At 41.3% G+C, this 16,409-nt stretch overlaps 1 protein-coding gene across 1 annotated transcript in view; it reads left to right on the top strand.

The window, feature by feature from the left end:
- The window catches only part of Adam32 (ADAM metallopeptidase domain 32), a 59,737-nt gene that overhangs the window by 14,040 nt on the left and 29,288 nt on the right, over positions 1-16,409 (top strand). Inside the window, exons 4-9 of the mRNA XM_050146734.1 lie at positions 746-821; positions 1,776-1,852; positions 3,073-3,251; positions 7,598-7,662; positions 8,718-8,789; positions 8,989-9,155. Of these exons, the coding sequence (XP_050002691.1) occupies positions 746-821; positions 1,776-1,852; positions 3,073-3,251; positions 7,598-7,662; positions 8,718-8,789; positions 8,989-9,155 (636 nt within the window). The remainder of the gene's footprint in view (positions 1-745; positions 822-1,775; positions 1,853-3,072; positions 3,252-7,597; positions 7,663-8,717; positions 8,790-8,988; positions 9,156-16,409) is intronic.

Genomic DNA, 16,409 nt, shown 5'->3' with positions numbered 1-16,409 from the left:
CAACCTGTAATATTAATATATTATATATATAATTGAATTGCAATATTAATATAAAATGTCATAGTATACATATTAGAATAAAGAAGCAGAAAATTCTCACAACCCTCCATCCAGTTTATATCTCTGTAAATAAAAAAATGGCTTTATCCCTCTTGCAGCCTCTTCCCTTTATTACAAGGAGCCTGGTGAGCTGGAGAGATGGTTCAGTGGTTAAGATTGCTTACTGCCCTTGCAAAGGACCTGGGGTTGGTTCCCAGCACTCCAATGGCTCATAACCACCTGTAACCCCAGCTCTAGGAGACAGGATACCCTCTGACTCCTATGGGCACCTACACACACTGTGCTGCATAAGTCCATGCAGGCACATACATCTACATAGAAAAGTAAATCTTTTTGAAAACTAAAAAGAACTCATTTAGTTGCAGAAATGATTTTGAGTAAATGTGTATTACTTTGCATGAAGTGTATTGTATGGCAAAGGAAATGCTACCATTATACCAAAAGTCATCTTTTCCTTGGAAGCTCTCGAGAGTAAGCCTTTTAGTTTTTAAGGCCCTCTCATTTCTGCCCAAACTTCTTACCTCTGCTTTTGTAGCTGGGATGTCCCCCAAGCATGCGCGGATTAATGGACGTGGCTATGTTCCAATAAAGCTTTATTTGCACCAACATGGGGTGGGGCAGAGTTTACCAATGCCTGCTCTGTTGTTTCTAAAAGAGTAACTGGAATTCTCTTTTCTGTGCATAGTTATTTTTTGGCAGATCGTTTTATGGTTTATTCATATAAAAAAGGATCTGTGAGTTCGCGCTTTACAGACATCCCGGTAAGACTTAAGTTATTTTATGAATTTCCAGAAAACTTGAAAATAATTGAGTGAATGCTTTCCCAGTGCAAAGACTCTGAGGACCTGTAGGTGATATAGGTAAGGTGTTTACCGCCTAGTCACTCAGTGCCCCCGATGTCTTGGCGGAGTGAAATTAGTTGACTGAGGGCCGGCCTTGCACGGGCAGTGCCTATGGACTATGGCTTTACCTGTACTTCCCGAGAAAGTGAGTATAACTAAGAGGAAAATAAGCAGATTAAGAACAGGAGCGCACAGAAGCACAGACCAAGACCTTTTGTCTCCATTGTCCCCGCTGCATACATACATACATCATCATACACACATCATCATACATGTACTGTGTTCTACGGTGTCCCTCCCCAAACCTAGTTCAGACCTGAGGAGTCTGAATGCTTGCCGTATTTGATCTATTATCAAGTAAAACAATGCTCTAATTTTATTTATTACGGTTGTGTGTGTTCTGTTTTTTTTTTTTTTTTTTTTCTGTGTCTTCACTTGGGCTTTCTGCTTCTGGAAGTGCGTTGTCTGGCGAATGTGTCTGGGGAAGCACTGTATCTTTTTGTCCTCACCTCACCCCTTCTCTGGCACCACCTCTGTCCTTGCAGGTGACAGACATGCTCTGGTTAGCATGGCTTCAGCGTCCTCCTCCTTTGCTGCACGCCTGGCCCTTGGAGCTCCCAGACTCTTAGGCTCCAAGGATCTTCTTTAGTCAACACATTACAGTTTTACAGATTCTCAGGGCTTTTAACTGAAGTCTTAAAGTCTATACATTGGAAAAAAATTATGGAATTTTTGAGTATCATTTTATACAACCCATTGTAAATCATGTATTTACGAACAGTCTCCACACGCTTCTGTCTGTTTTCAAAGCAGGGAATTATTTGAAAGGTTTGCCAGTTCTCCAGTAACTCGTGTCCTTTTTCTCATCCCTAGATGCAATGCTACTATCAAGGCTACATCAAAGACTACCCGAACTCTGTTGTCACGCTCAGCACGTGCTCTGGACTGAGGTTGTTACCATTCCCCCACTCTGGCTGTGATATCTGGCTGCGGGAACGCATTCTGCTTCTGTGGGCGCACAGTGGGGGCGGATTTTCCCACGCGCTTGTTGACAGTGTCCTTCTCCAGATGTGGTCCCACTGGTCTGGGATCTTTCTCCCTTGCTTTGCAGACCAGAGATTATTCTAACTTCTGGAGGGCTTAGACAACAGAAATGGCAAATGAATGTTCTAAGCTGGAAGAGCAAGGTTTAGGATGGTTTATTCATTTTTTTCAGCTTACTTCAGTTTATGAATTTTATAATACCTACCATGTATTTTAGTGTTTGGAGATAAAAGTAAGATAAATGAACAAAAGTGAATTTTTCTTTTCCTCATGAAAATTATCTTTACAGCAAGGAGGCAAGTCATAGCTTTGTAATTATTAATTCAATACTCCCCCTTTAAAAAAGCGATCAGCAGTACTTTCTCTAACTCTTGAAAAAAAAAAAAAACATTTGGTTTCTCCTTTCCTGCTTTGGAGAGGTTTTCCTCTTGTCAGAATTCTCCACCTTTGCTTTTAGTTAGCATCTTTGTCTTCCCAAATGCATTCTAAGCTTCCTGCATGGAACCCTGAAATTTAAACCTGAAACCAGTTTCTCACGCAGAAGTGACACACTGAACGACCTCATTTCCGGGAAGCCAAGTTCTGTAAACAGATGATCTCTTCAGAATCAGTCTTTTGAGTTCTTATCCAAACCATATACTCAACCAAAATTAGCACCATTTTACAAACATGGCTAGATTAATTGTCATTAGTAAAATTGCAGATGTACATTCTCATTAAAAATGTTTGGTAATCAGGTTTTCAGAGTCCTGCAGGCTAGGGAGACTTTTACTAATGTTTCCATTTACCAAGCTGTGCAGGAGCCACTGACTGAAGCACAGGAAAGTTATTTGGTTACTGGCAGACTGTGCTCCTAGAAAATTTAAAGCTGATTTCTATTAGTCTTGTAACTAACAAAAAATTTAAATAAAAAAAAGAAAGAAAGAAAAAAAAAAGAAAAGAAATGTGGATTTTTGAGCTAGAGAAATATTTTTCTCCTCAAAGTCACCTGCGAGACAGTGTTTGGAGCAAAATGCTGTAGGGCTGAAAACATTCTACGTCTTTTATTGTTTCGTTGGATGCGAATAGAATTTCACAATGCAGATTTTATTAAAAGCGCTTTGCAATTTTATCCCTACTGTTGCAGAGGAATCCTGCAGTTTGAGAACGTGTCTTACGGAATCGAGCCCCTGGAATCTACGGTTGCATTACAGCACATTATTTATAAATTAGGGAATGAGGAAGATAAGTTAACAATTTTTAACAAAAACAGTAGAAACGTAGAGATGCCAGCGAACTACGGGATTTTTATCCATGAAAAGGTGAGTTTTGTCTACTTCAATCATTTTCAAAGCCCCTATTAGTTCTAATTTATTACCAAAAAGTGTGTGAGACTGTTGTAGGGTTGCAGTAAGGCCATTCCCCATGGCCCTGGAGCCAGGCAGGATCTTTTCCTTCTGGCCACATCCTGTCGTTTATTTTGCATTGCTCATTTAATTTTAGCTTTGTTTTCGTTTTGTCTTGTTTTGTTGTATTCTTATTGGTGTGAACAAAACCACCTGAGAAGAAGCGATGTCAGCAGAGAATGATTGGATGATTAGAAGAATTTCAGCACCATGGAGAGATTGGGATGTTGTGGGTCCAAAGTTACCTTTTCCTAGGCTTTGTCCACCCCTGCCTGTGCCAGAATTAACATCTTGTGACTTAGTAGATAGAAAGCTTTTAGAATCTATTGACTTAGCAGACCGCTGGCTTCTGTCAACCCAAAGGCTGAGAATGTCATTCTATAGCACCTTGGGCTTATGGGAAAGCTTCTCCCATCTTGCTGTACCCGCCTTTCTTATGGATCCACCAATACACTTCAAAGTTGCCTTGGTTTATGATTTTCTTTGTTCTGTGAAACTATAAACTCCATGAAACTGATTTCACGTTGGAACACGGGCTTTGGGGGGTCACCTAAATCTCTGCTCCAGGGCCATAGTCACTCAAAATAATTCTTTAATAAAGCACCTCTTATTCCGTTTGAGATGAGAGTGGTTTTGCACCAACATTAGCATAGTTAAATACGTGTACAACTGAAATGTTCCTAACAGAGCTGTTGGGCATACCCAGATCGTTCAGGGCACACCCTGGACAAGGACATGGCAGTTCTTCATACATGTAGCTCTGAAGGAGAAGCGGAATTGTCACCCAGGTCTCGCTGACATAAAGAACTGTGTTTGGCCAGTGTTCCTGGGTGTCCTCTCTGTCTGTGCTCATTTAACAAAGCCCCAGAATTTAGCTGGCTATTAAAAAGAAGCAGCAGCATATTTATCAGCCTCCCCAGTATCTAGATAGGATCCCAGTGGGAAAAATACGGCTCCTAACGTGAGCAGGCATAATGTGTCCCCCTAGATTGGATGCGGAAAAGAAGGGACCCCTTAACATTTCATCGTTTCCATTTTCTGCCGTGTGGCATGTAAACGTCCTGATAGACCATGGCGCACAAGAATAAGATGGTGCACCATGGGTATCTGAGCAAGAGAAAACAAGGGAGGTGGCCCAGTTGTGGCAGTGCCTTCTATACAAGCACGAGAGGTGCACAGAATTATTTCAGTTTTTCTAAATTCCTTCAGATTTGTTTTGTGTCTCAGCATATGGTCTAAAAGCTTCCATGTTCTGCTATGCAGAATGTCTATTCTTTTGTGTTTGGGTGGAATATTCTCTAGATCTTGTTAATTCTGATGCTTCTCTGTTTTTGCCTGGAAGATCTGTATATCAGAAGCATTGGCATACATAGTAAAATCACGACTATTAACTAGCTCAAGGTAGTTTATGTCTTTATAGCTTAAGATAATTTATGTCTTTAAATCCAGCACTACACTTTTTAGGAAATGTGTGCACTAGAGTTGAACACATATGAGTTTAGGATTATCTTGTCTTCTTGCTTAATTATTATTTAAGTCTGAATGAATGTCCTTCTTCAGTTTAAAGTCTATTTTCTTGTCAGATACTAGGACAGTGACATCTGCCCTCTTCCTGGTATTTTGTTCTTTTAAATTCTTTGAGATTCCTTCCAGCTCATTTCCACTAGATGCCATTACTATGGGATTTATATTTTTTGGAAGAAACATGTTAATTTTTGTATTGTCTTCATCTGCATTGGTATTTGGGCATCTGCAGTTAGTTTGACTGGTTCAGTTTTTTTTTCTGTTGTTGTTCAAAGATTAAGTGTTTTCATAATGTCCCAACTCTTCCACATTTCATGCATATATATTAAAACATTTCATTTTTGTTCAACACACATTTATTCTTTTAGTAGAGGCATTTCCAGTGCTTAGGAGGAGGCTAACTTGTGGCAGGTTTGGGATGGTCATTTCCTGTTTGCCTGGTATTTAGGGATAAAGCTGTATCCACTTATGGGCTACATCCTGGTTCCTGCAGTGACCTGGTTTAGGAGCGTGTGATAAGTTTCCCTGGCAGTGTGGGTAGGTTTGGATCTCAGAGCTGTATGAAGTAACTGGAAGATTCCAGTCAGACAGCTAACAGTGCACTGGGGAATGTCTAAGGGAAGGAAAGGGGCTGGAGGAATGAGATACTCCCTGCCTGGCTAGCAGCCTCAGGGCTTTGGAGTGACCCAAATCGAGGGATGCAAGAAGCCTACATCAATCTAGGGGCCATGTGGGACAGCCAGTGGGTCCCTGGGTACAAAGAAGCTGAGATGTGGACAGTCCAAAAGGGAGGGAAAGAGGCCAGGAGCTCTTGGGGCTCTGTGAGCCGGGACTGGGTGTGTCAGCAATGTTATTCAAGTTATTTGTGACTAGCTTCTTGGACCTCACCCTTGTTTGCACGGAGGCTCCAGGTTTGCCAGGCCAGGAAGCTTAGTATCATTTCAAGGTCTTTTGCAGTTTGTGTCTAGTCTTGGACACCGGTGTGACCTTCTGTATTTTTCAGTGTGTATGCCTGAGACTTTTCAAAGCCTTTCCTTCCTCACTCAACCTATGCCTTCCTTTGCAATGTTTTTACCACTGTGTCGTCCCATTGACTTCTCTTTGTTGTTCTAGACAGCAGCTAACTTACCTTGAACTTTTTCTTATACAAATACTTCCCACAAGTCCACCCAATTCTTTGAAAGTTCCAAGGTGGAGGCATCAAAAAGCTCTGTGTGCAAACTCTTTTTTTTTTTTTTTTTGGTTTTTCGAGACAGGGTTTCTCTGTGGTTTTGGAGCCTGTCCTGGAACTAGCTCTTGTAGACCAGGCTGGTCTCGAACTCACAGAGATCCGCCTGCCTCTGCCTCCCAAGTGCTGGGATTAAAGGCATGCGCCACCACCGCCCAGCTGTGTGCAAACTCTTTAGTAAGGCAATGGACACCTGAAACACATAGTTGTTGTAGGGGGTCGCTTGTTTGTTCCTGGTTGCTCAGCCCCGAAACAATCACACAGAAACCATATAATTTGCAATACTGTTTGGCCAATAGCTTAAGCATATTTCTGGCTAACTCATATCTTAAATTAATCTAGCTCTGTTAATCTGTGTATCACTACAAGGCTATGACTTACCAGGTAAAGTTCTGGCATCTGTCTCTGGTGGGGCTACATGACTTCTCCATGACTCTGCCTTCTTTCTCCCAGCATTCAGTTTAGTTTTCCTTGCCTATCTATATTCTGCCCTGCACAGGCCTAAGACTGTTTCTTTATTAACCAATGGTATTCACAGCATATATCACATAGCCACAATTCTTTGAGAACAACTTGGCTTTGCCATCTCTGGTACCATTAAGACACACAGAGAACACTGACCACCAGTCTCATGAATACCAACTAGCTGGGTTTCTATGATGGGGTTTCACTGAAAGTTAATAGTTATTTTTGTTTGTTTGTTTGTTTGTTTTGCTTTGTTTTTTTTTTTCTCCCATTAAAGCAATGCCCCACTCCCTTCCTTATTTCCCCATACTTCTTGCTGTATGGGGGCTGGCAGGATGTGCACAAGCTGGTGCTCTAAGAGCACACGTGGCAGTCAGAGGAGACCCTGGCTGAACTGGCACTGCAGCATTTGCCCTGCAGTACTTGACGGGCAGCTTTGATGAGGAGCCAGGAGAAGCAGATTCGCATCTTGAAAGACACTGCAGTCACATTGCAAAGCCTGTGGCTACGGGAAGAAATGAGACACAGCCATAAGTTCTTAGCCTTCAACATCTTTGTTTGCTTGTTTGTTTGTTTGTTTTTGTTTTTGTTTTTTTGAGACAGGCTTTCTCTGTATCTTTGGAACATGTCCTGGAACTAGCTCCTGTAGACTAGGCTGGCCTTGAACTCACAGAGATCTGCCTGCCTCTGCCTCCCGAGTGCATGTGCCACCACCACCTAGCTTAGCCTTCAACATATGTACAACCTCTCCAGCAAAATTTTAATCCACTTCTGACATTCAGGTCAAACCAGTGGTTAAAAGTGCATGGCGTTTCATTCCAGTTTTAGTATATGAGCAGTCCACGGGTTGGAAGCTGTGGATTCATCGGCTGACTTCATAACCAGTGCTCTTATCACTGGGTTCCATGCTATAACCCCCAAGCACTCCATGTTAGCTCTCCTACCTAGTGCTCACTGTGAGTTCTGCCCTAGTAGCTTTAATAAGGAGCTCCAAGTAAATGCATTGTGAAAATTTAAACTTCTGTGAGCTTTTGCTTCTTTCTAGGCAGAAGCACCGGTAAAACAGTCATCTCCTCTCTATCTCGAGATGAATATCGTGGTGGACAAAGCCTTGGTACGTGCTTTGATTTTCCTTTTATGTGTTTGGTGTGGGACTGGAGAGTTGATTTAACTGTTAAGAGCACCCGTGCCTCTTCCAGAGGACCCAGGTTTGAATCCCAGCACCCACAGGATGACTCACAGCTATCTATAACTCTTAATCCCAGTGGATCCAATGCCCTATTTAGACCCGAGAGCACAAGGCATGCATGCGGTGTGCTTATACACATAAAATAATAAAATACACAAACCTAAAAAGCACTTTTAAAAAAGGGTTGCAAGCTGCTGACGTCCTTTGGCGTCAATCCTTACATATTCGTGTAACTGTGTGATACCCCGGGCTAGAGGCGACTAGACTATCCCACCCAGTCCTCTCACTTTCCATCGCAGACAGCACAGGGTAACAATGTGCTGACTGAAAACCAGGCAGTTGAGATGACCCAATAGGAGACAATTCTGGCAGGAGGATGGCTCTGAAGCCAGAGAGAGTCCAGTCCTAGCATGTTTTGCTGGCAGCAGAGGCGAGTGTACCCACACATGCTGTAAGACACAGACAGGTGTTTGGTGCCGCGCCTGTCCCATGTCATTGTTTCCTGGCAGGAAGATGTCTCTAGATCCTTGACGCCTGTAAACAAGAAGTCATATGGTTGTTAGAGATCTATGTCTTTCCCAGGTTTTAGTGCGATGACCCAGATTTGATTATCACCCTGGTGAACTATCACAGTGAACAGAAATACACGTTAGCAGTTCCGTTCTTAACATTGTAGAGCTTGCCAGGAATCCAGAGCTGAGGTCAGAGGTAAGAATAAGCCAATGCTTGATGATTGCACTTCTAGGGAAGGCCTACAGAATGTCATCGAGGGTCAGTCCATATTTCAACATTTACATATATACCTGCTTGCACTGACTGTGTGTATGATGTATACATGTGTGTTCCGTCTCATTGGGGATTGTGTATCTTATTTGAAGCAGTGAATTCTTTATCAGCCACAAACTTCTAATAGTAGATGCAAATGTCAAAACATCGTACAAAAATAGTATTTTAACTATGAAATCATTTCTGTCTTTTAGTATGATTACCTGGGCTCTGACAGCATGACTGTAACAAACAAAATTATTGAAATTATCAGTCTTATAAATTCAGTAAGTATTTTCCTTTTTATGTTTTTATATTAAAAATTTTCACTTTTGAAATTATCATTGATGTGACATTTCTGAATAAGTAGGTCATTCATATAAAAAGAATGTGGATTTGCGAACCTTTTAAAATATTTTTTAGGGTAGGGCATTTATAAAATAAGACAGTTTAATTTGGTGTGTGTTCGTTTTTTTCTGTTTTTAGGTGTTTTCCCAACTCCAGGTTACTATTGTGTTGTCCTCATTGGAGTTATGGTCAGATAAAAATAGGATTCCTACTGTCGGTGAAGCAGATGAATTGTTGCGTCAATTTTTAGAATGGAAGCAATCCTATCTTACCCTAAGACCTCACGATGTTGCGTATTTATTCATGTAAGCATGCTTGGTCCTCTATAAAGAAAACAAAAGGCTTGCCATATAGCTGAATTCAGGGAACGGTTATTCATTTCTGATTACTCAGACACTTCATTCAAGGTTGATGCTTTTTGGTTGCCAGGCAATGCAAAAAGATGAATGGCACTTGTTTCTAAGCTTATTAATCGTTTATGAAACATCAGAGTGAAATTTACAGAGCTTCATTCATTTTATGGCGTAAAGTCAGTCGTCGAATAAGAGCCTGCACGCGGTCGTAGCAGAGCTGGCCCTTAAACCCTAAGAAAGATCCAGGACTCATCCAGTGAAGAACCTATGTTGATTGCACAGCTGGCAAAGCCTGGGTGTGAAGTTGTTTATATGTACTTACATGAACGGATTGTCTGCATTATTTTAAAATGTTTAAAATTTAAAAATATTTAAAGACATAGCTTTGCATTTGTAGTTGCGCCCATAATAGAACTGCAACATACAAGAGGTGTCTTTATATGTATGTATTTATCTCTTAATATACGCAACACAATTCATCTTGTTTATATGTATGTATTTATCTCTTAATATACGCAACACAATTCATCTTGGTATAGTATAAAGAGGGGTAACACTTGGTTTTCTGTCACATGGATAGACCAGCACTCTGTCACACATTTCCCCTGTGAACACCTTTTAGAGTTTTCACAGGGCTTCGAGCAATCTGATTGAGCCATTAGGGAATGACTAATGTTTTTAGTGCTGTGCATATCTTTATTATATGGAGCGTTCCAGTCAATGTGTACGACTCCATCGCCCCAGTTTTTGAATTATTCTTCAAATATTTGAAATATTTCTCCAGGAAAACTTTTGCAGATTTTTTGCTAGAACTCTTCCAGATAACACTGGTACTTATTTCTAGGTCTTTTATTTATTTACTATTTATTTATTTGCCAATGTTAGTTTTTTAATGCTCCGTTATATTTTATAAGTAAACAGAAATGTATCCAATTTCTGTAAGTACTGTCTCAGTCATCTTCTATCGCTGTGAAGAGTCAAGACGGCCAAGGCAACTTGTATGAAAGAAAGCATTTAATTGGGGACTGGTTTACAGTTTCAGAGGGTTAGTCCATTATCATCATTCATGGGGGAATGTGGCAACATGCCAGACAGACATGGTGCTGGAGAAATAGCTGAGAGTTCCATCCTGATCTGAAGGCAGCAAGAAGAGAGAGGGAGAGAGAAAGCAAGAAAGGAGCTAGCAGTCTTGTCCATGGGCTTCTGAAACCCAGACCCTCCTCCAGTGGCACACTTCCTCTAATAAGGCCATATCAAGCCCAACAAGGCTCCACCTCCTAATCCTTAAAATCTTTGCAAATGGTTCAACTCCCTGCTGACTAAGCATTTAAATACAGGAGCCTATGAGGGCCATTCTTACTCAAACCAGCACAAGTACCAATTTTTAATTTTTGGCTTTTTGGAAGAATTTTTTTTTTTTTTTTTTGGTTTTTCGAGACAGGGTTTCTCTGTGGTTTTGGAGCCTGTCCTGGAACTAGCTCTTGTAGATCAGGCTGGTCTCGAATTCACAGAGATCCTCCTGCCTCTGCCTCCCAAGTGCTGGGATTAAAGGCGTGCACCACCACCGCCCGGCTTGGAAGAATTTTTTGAAATTATAAATGGCATTACCTAAATTCATTTTTTCCCACGCACAGACTTTGTTTTGCAGGTTTTCTTCTTACAGATGCAGGCCTAGAGGGAGGTCTCCAGGCTCCCTCATCACACCTTGTCAGTTCCATTATTATTGTTAATGTTTTGCACTGGAGCTGCTTTTACAACTGATGAAGCAATATTGATGCATACACTGCTATTAACTGAAGTGCATGGCTTATATTAGAATTTGTTTTCTGTGCTGTATGAACTCTTTAATATTTAGTAAATTTATAATGATGTTAAGATGTTCTAATAATTTACCCACACTTTATATTGACTTTGTGTGCATGTGTGTGCTCACGTGTGTGTATACGTGTGTGCGTGTGTGTATGTGTGTATTTGTATGTTTGTACATGTACAGGTACATGTACGCCACAGGGTGCATGAGGAGGTCAGAGGATAACTAAAGTTAGTTCTTTCCTTCTCTCATGTGGATTCCGGGATAAATTTCAGGTGGTCAGGCTGTGAGGTCAGTGCCTTTATCCACCGAGCCATCTCCCAGCCCCAGTGCTTTCTCGTTTTACGTATAAAATCATGTCATCTGAAAGTCATGAGTTTTATTTCTTTGGCTGTCTGGCTGTGTTCCTAAGGCTACACATGAGCAGGAGTGATGATAATATTTTCATGTCATATTTTTCTTAGGAATAATATTCCCAATGCAGTTGGTATAAAAGCCATTTAGTAAATTCAGAAATCAGTCTCACATTTTAAAGTAGGACTATAAAATCACGGGTACATGCTAACTTTTACCAAACGACTTTACTTTGGATTCTGTCTTCTGGAACTAGAGAGACAGGCCATCCGCCATGCCCTCTGGCATTTATGTGAGGTCTGCAGATCAATTCTGTGCTGTAGGTTGAGAGCCTTTGCCCCCTTCCCTTCTTCTGGGACCTTGTACATCTCAGCCACTGCTCAGGTGTCCGTCTTCTAAGGTTTAGTATTCTGTGGTGACCTCGGAGTTCTACAGTACTGTAGTCTTGTGTTTTCCTGTTCTTCTCAGCTAAAATGTCAGTCCTTTTTGTTCCATCCGTTTGTGCCGTGTTCTGACTTCTTTATTTCCTTTAGTTCTGCTGGTTTTTAATTATCTCCTTCCATCTACTAAGTCTGGGTTTTGCTTGTTGTTGTTTTTCTAGTTCATTGAAATACACTGTTAGGTTGTTGATTGGAGATTTCTAAATTTTACGTATGACTGTCCCTGCTTTTTATCCGTTTACTTAGAGTATCTTATTGCAATCCTTTAGCCTCAGCCCCTGTATTCCCAGAGGTGAAATGAGTTTCTTGTGAGTACCATATAGTTGTGTGTTATATTTTAATTCATTCGACTGCTGCATATCTTTTAAGCTTGAGAATTTAAGTCATTTACATTTAAGGCAATTCTCAAGGACTAAAGCCTAACTTTGTGGGTAAGCCATTTTTTCCCCTCTAATCATGTCTATTACACATTTTTTTTGTTTTGTAGTTACCATAAAGCTTTTAAAATCCATCTTTTAATTATAGCAAGCAGTTCTGAAATAGCAGCTGTTTAGTATCAAAAGAAAAGAAGAGACAAATAAAATAAAAGGAGAGAAAACTCCGTGGCCCTTTTATCATTCTCCTCATTTCTAAATTTGAACTCACCTTTTACTCTGTTTTCTAGCTCTTGATATGTTATTATTATACTCTTTATTTTTGTTTTATTTTAGCCTTCAAGTTCTATATGATAGGTTTCCGTCCCATGTCTGCAATATATTGCAGAACTTTGTGTGAACTGGATACTTTGTTTTATCTGTGAGTCCTATACAGGTTGGTGTTTCCTTCTTAGTCACTTAGCATCTGCTTCAATTTAATTTGAAAAATTTCCTCAAGCATTTCTTGCAAGGGTGTGTTTGTTATTGGTAAACCCTCCCAGCTTTTGTTTACCTGGGGATGCCTTTATTTCTTATCTCTAAAGCACAGCTTTGCTAGGTATAGTGTTTTTGATTCACAGTGTTTCCTCCAGCACCATGGCTTAGAAGTTACCTGTGAGCAGGAAGGAGACATCCTCAATTGTTGTTAATTTTATCCTGCTGCTTTAAGAATCATCTTAAGCCGGGCGGCGGTGGCGCACGCCTTTAATCCCAGCAGAGATTATTTTATGGGATTTCCTTAAGACAACTATTTAAGATTATTTGGGGTCTGTCCAATTAGTCCTCATGGTCTGTGTTAGATACCTTCTTCTGTCCCTTAGGTGAGACTATGGCTCCTTGAAAAATCTCCATACTTGTTGATATCAGATGATACACTTTGAAAACTTGTAGTTTCTTCCCATCTTTCTGACCCGGGTTGTTGATGCCTGCCCTTCCAGCCAGCAGTTCTATGCAGGTTGCCTGCTATTCTTGCTGAATCTGTGTCCACAGCTGCCGTCTCCTCACTAGGTGGTGCTTTATATTCAGGGTTTTTCTGGTCTGCAATTGGTGTATTGTTGCTGCTTCCTTATCTGTATTCACTGAAACAGTTTATTACTGCTTTGGAGGGAGGAGGCAGGAGTTTGCTCCGATTGGGACTCTGTGGATGTCATCCTTCTGAGGGGAAGTAATAGGTCGCGAGTTATCGATCCCTAGGCGCTGGCCCATGAAAAGTGGTCCTGCTTCTTACTGTTGGTCAGAATTGAGAGTCATGGCACTGCACTGTGGTTTCCTGCTGGTGATGTGGACAGACAATGAAATGTCACTTGGGAGAGCAGGAAGTCCCAATCTCAAATGTCTCAGCTAACATAAGGGAAGAACCTATGGACTACCCAGCAGGGCTCTGCTCCCTCTGTGCCATGCACCTGAGAAGCAGAAAACAGTGGCTAAAGTAAAGTTAAAGATGAATAACACAAGACTCAAGGTCACTGTGGAGGGATGATGGAGGCGCTAAGCCAAGAAAAGCCACAGAGACACACTCGATCCAAGTGTGAAGTAATAGAACCAGCTGGCAGATTTAACCCCACTGTCAGCAGTCAGACTCAACAGATGTGATTTAAACAGGAAATCTGAAGACAGACACTGCAGTGTATTAGTTACTTTTCTAGCGCTGTGATAAAGGGCCATGGCCAAGGCAACTTGTAAGCACTGACTGGGGTTTATAGTCCTAGGGGGCCAGAGTCAGTGACAACAAAGGTTAGGCCTGGTGGGAGGAACAGAGCGCACATCTCACACTGCCAGCAGGAGGCAGAGGGCACTCTGGGGATCTCAGGAGTCTCCTGAAACCTCAGCGCACCCCCCTCCCCCTCCTTCCCCCCCCCCCCCGCCCGTGACATGCTTCCTCCAGCAAGGCCACACACCTTCTCACCGTAATCCTCCTCAAACAGCCACCAAGGACCCAGTGTTTAAGGGCCCCAGACTTATGGGGAGCATCTCACGTAGGCCATCACATGTGGCATCAAATTGAAAAAGTAAGAGCTCGTTATAGCTCACGTGAATGAAACCAGGTTTTAAAGAAAGCAAAATGATGAAGATCACGGTCTTTACTATTAATAAGACGCTGGGCCCACTATGCCACCAGGTGAAGACCCCAGGGGAAAGAATCCGACTAAGGCCCATGTCAAATAGTACGGAAAGGTGAATGCCTTAAGAGAGCAGGTGTGCACAGGCCTTTACGACACCAATTACAGAGCCTTACAGCACACAGAGAGAAAACTAACAAGAAAAAAAAGAGAAAGTGATTAGCGGTTTGCTGCATATTTTAAGGTCTTCCTTGGATAGACATAATTAGCATATAAACTAGAACATGGCTATCCATTGACTTCAGCTCATCGACCTTTATAGACCTTTGCACCTACTTGGGCCAAGTACATGTGCAGAGTGAACATTTTAGATAGAAAACACATGGCCGTGGATTGAAAAGGATTCGAGTTATAGATGTATATTCTCTAACCACAGAATTAGTTTAAAAGCAGTAAGAGATTTTTTTAAAAAAAAATTTCTTCTTTGAAATGAAAACATACACTGTAAATGACGCGTGACTCAAAGAACATAATAAAATATTGGAAAGTGTTTCAAGACAAGCAATACATCAAACACATATATGGAAGTCTGTAGACTAGCTAGATGACTCAGGGTTGGGAGCACATACTGTTCTTGTGGGGGACTCAGGGTTGGGAGCACGTACTGTTCTTGCGGAGGACTCAGGGTTGGGAGCACATACTGTTCTTGAGGAGGACTCAGGGTTGGGAGCACGTACTGTTCTTGCAGAGATCTCAGTTTGTTTTTCTGCTTTTCTGTTGGGTGGCTCACAACTGCCTGTGACTCCAGTTTCTTGGGATCTGATGCCCTCTTCTGGTCTCCATCAGTACCTGAACTCATTGGACACAACATGTAGATACAGAAACATAATTGAAAGTGGAAAAAAAAAAGTATAAAAAATGTGAGATGCAGATAAAACGGTGGTTTCAGGAAATTTTATAGTAATAAATTCCTATATTAGAAAGAAGGAAACATCTTATTGCATCTTGTTGCATGCTGGGGTTCGGTTGATATTCCTGGGTGGGGCTGCTCTTTTATGAAGGGAAACGGGTGATAAATCTAGGGGAGACAAGAGGTGGAAGAGTTCAGTCAGGAAGTATTGTATGAGAGAAGAATAAACAACAGAAAGAAAATAAAGAAAAGAAGAAACATGCCCATATTGACTTTTTCATTAAAAAATGAAAAAAAAAACCCTCAGCAAGTTAAGCATAAACAATGAAGATAAAAACAGAAGTTAGCAAAAAATGGGTAAGAAAAATACAGAAAATTTATAAAATAAAAGCAGATTATTTGTGATAAATAAACCTGTCAGGTCTTTACCTAGATATAGTATGAAGAAAGAGAACCTGTAACTCACTAATAACAGAAATGAGGAACTCTTTAGATCTTGAAACAGGAATGAGCGAGTATAAACAATGACTGTGGGCCTTTACTTGAAATGAACACATTTCCCTTGAGATGTGTGCTACTTGGCTGAAGGGCAGACAGCTAACTGAGTCATGTGTCTAGGGAAAATAGGACAAGAATCATAAATGCGAGTACAGAACTCTTACCTCAAAGGCAACAAGAGATTATTTATTCTGGAGCCAAGGATGAGTGGCCATGGCCAAGGAACAAAGATTCAGTCCCCTGTTCTAGTGTGGTAACAACTTCATGAAGTTTTACAGCAGAAAGTTATGAGCCAAGGAACCTTTCAAAGATATCGGTGGGTATATCGAGTGGGCAGACTACAGCCAAGGGGAAAATCTTCCCCATTGGTCTTCGGTACTAACTGAGTTTATTCTTCTTTCTGGTAGGCAGAAGCCAGGGAGTTATGGTATTTGCCATTTAACAGTCACAGAGACATTAGGCCACACCCAGACTAGGTCATAAATGACCGTGAAGGGAAGCTAAAATTGATCCAAGAAGATTTGGCTCTGGATTTGCCACATTCTGGTCTCTGTACTTCCATGATCTCGACAGTCGGTTTTGTAGTCATAGCCTCTGTCCAGGGCCATCACAGTGTTTACACATGGGAGCCATATATTGTTTATTAACTGTCATCTAAAGTCCCTTGTAGCTAGGAAGACTCTTTCCCAGACTCTGGAGTAGATGAGGCTGGGAAGTGGGC

This window comes from Alexandromys fortis, unplaced genomic scaffold (genome assembly GCF_014885135.2).
Source record: "Alexandromys fortis isolate MF-2015 unplaced genomic scaffold, M_Fortis_MF-2015_v1.1 scaffold_55, whole genome shotgun sequence".
NCBI classification, from domain to species: Eukaryota; Metazoa; Chordata; class Mammalia; order Rodentia; family Cricetidae; genus Alexandromys; species Alexandromys fortis.
This window is presented reverse-complemented; position numbering and strand designations above follow the sequence as displayed.